At 35.8% G+C, this 1,733-nt stretch overlaps 1 protein-coding gene across 1 annotated transcript; it reads right to left on the bottom strand.

Annotated features, from left to right (window-relative positions):
- Window positions 1–782: 782 nt before the first annotated feature.
- Window positions 783–1,363, bottom strand: Smp_133730 (hypothetical protein; the record flags this gene model as incomplete). Its single annotated transcript, XM_018789066.1, has 2 exons — window positions 783–893; window positions 1,229–1,363. The coding sequence occupies 2 exons, from the start codon at window positions 1,361–1,363 to the stop codon at window positions 783–785; spliced, it is 246 nt and encodes an 81-aa protein (XP_018654546.1).
- Between the last annotated feature and the right edge of the window lie 370 nt (window positions 1,364–1,733).

Here is a 1,733-nt window from a genome sequence, read left to right as displayed (position 1 = left end):
TCAGCTTACTCTGAAATGAAACAGTACATGATTTCTGACAATAAACTGTCGTATTAGACGTACAAGTACAATTTTTCTAAGAACAAACTGTTGTTACTTGTGGAAAACGGCACAGATTCAGTTTCTTACGCAGGAAGTCTAGAAGTTTAACACTAAATATCAGTAACGTTAACTATACAATAGTAAAGGAATGGAATTCTAACGAACATATGTCGAATACCTACGAAGCAATTTAGAAACATCTACACAAACAGGTGACTCGTTAAGAAAAACTACCAGCACTTCTCCCTTTTAAGTTACAAGATGATTACTTTACATAACGGATTCGTGGAATGTATTTAGCCTTTACAATCAATGTGGAGTATAACGGAATATAAGAACATGTAGTTATTTGCTGAGTTAAGTGAGTAAAGTATAATTTGTAGACCTCGATTTAGAGTTTCTGAGTCAGAGAATGGTGTGAGAAAGTTGAGATTATGAAAAGTAATTTTCTAAGATATACTGCACTTAGCATGACTCAATACACTAAACCTGAAAATAATTACTAACCCCTCGAATACAGCAAGCGCGCAGGCCTTTTGAAACTGTCCATAAATTTGTTAAATTCTGTTTGGATAAACTACGAATGTAATTAAAATTACTCGGATTACCTGAGGAGCGTCGCCAAATTCGCTAGAGAAATTCCGAATTAGCTCATGCATAGCGAAGTAGGCAGGCATCAGGCATATCTCACGACACAAAAGTAGCTGTATTAACTGGAAAGACATAAAGTATGAGACAAACTAAACCTCTAATGAAGGGTCAATGGTATAAAACAAGTTGCGGTCGCAGAACATTTTCTCTGTAAACTGTGATGACTTTTCAATGCTTTTGTTAAAAACTTCACGATTGCTCTTTACCGAACAATTAAACAAGTTTTGATGATTTACCTTGTAATCCAGAAAGAAAATGAGCTTTAGAAGAAGCTTAAATATGCACCGAAACAAGATGGGAGACTCCACACGCAGATGCTCTGAGCATACCAGTGAATGAGCGATTTCTCTGAAGAGTGAGATATAGTTAATTATACCTTGGTGCGAACATTGTCTTTTCAATTGCAAAGTCTATGCTCCAAAGAATTCGCATCACAATACGTTCATGTTTTATACTGGCTAACCTTGACATCAAAAAGTCTAGTGCCCTGAACCTCTTGATTATGTCAACTATTAGCAGTCATAATGTGTCTTACTGATTTTTGATTCAGAATCTCACTCCATAGTTTTTGTGACCTGATAACATCCATATTTGTTAAGCTCATTCCTTCATCGGATATCATACCACCAAGTGACTCTTCTAACATTACAGAGACCTGAAGATAAAGCATATATCACAAACTTACTGTCAACTCATTTATGAACCTATCTATTGCAACCACCGGATCATGCATCATTTCCAGTACTGAAAAGTCTATTCAATTCTTCGAAAAAACTTCAGAATCTGGGAGCTACCGAATTAATAAGTTGACTTTCTAGTTATTTACAAGAAAAACCGAAGGTCTGAAAAGCAAAAGGATCAACAAAGACAGTGATAGAACGAATGAGAATGTAAATATAACACCGGTGATACAAAATGAGGTAGAAGAAAAGACACGGCAAACTGACAGAAGTAAGACAAACCAACGTAAAGTCACACTCGTATGGCCGCGTTTAATATTCGATCTCCGATATGTAAGCACATAAATATATATCTGAACA

This window comes from Schistosoma mansoni, chromosome W, assembly GCF_000237925.1.
Source record: "Schistosoma mansoni strain Puerto Rico chromosome W, complete genome".
NCBI classification, from domain to species: domain Eukaryota; kingdom Metazoa; phylum Platyhelminthes; class Trematoda; order Strigeidida; family Schistosomatidae; genus Schistosoma; species Schistosoma mansoni.
This window is presented reverse-complemented; position numbering and strand designations above follow the sequence as displayed.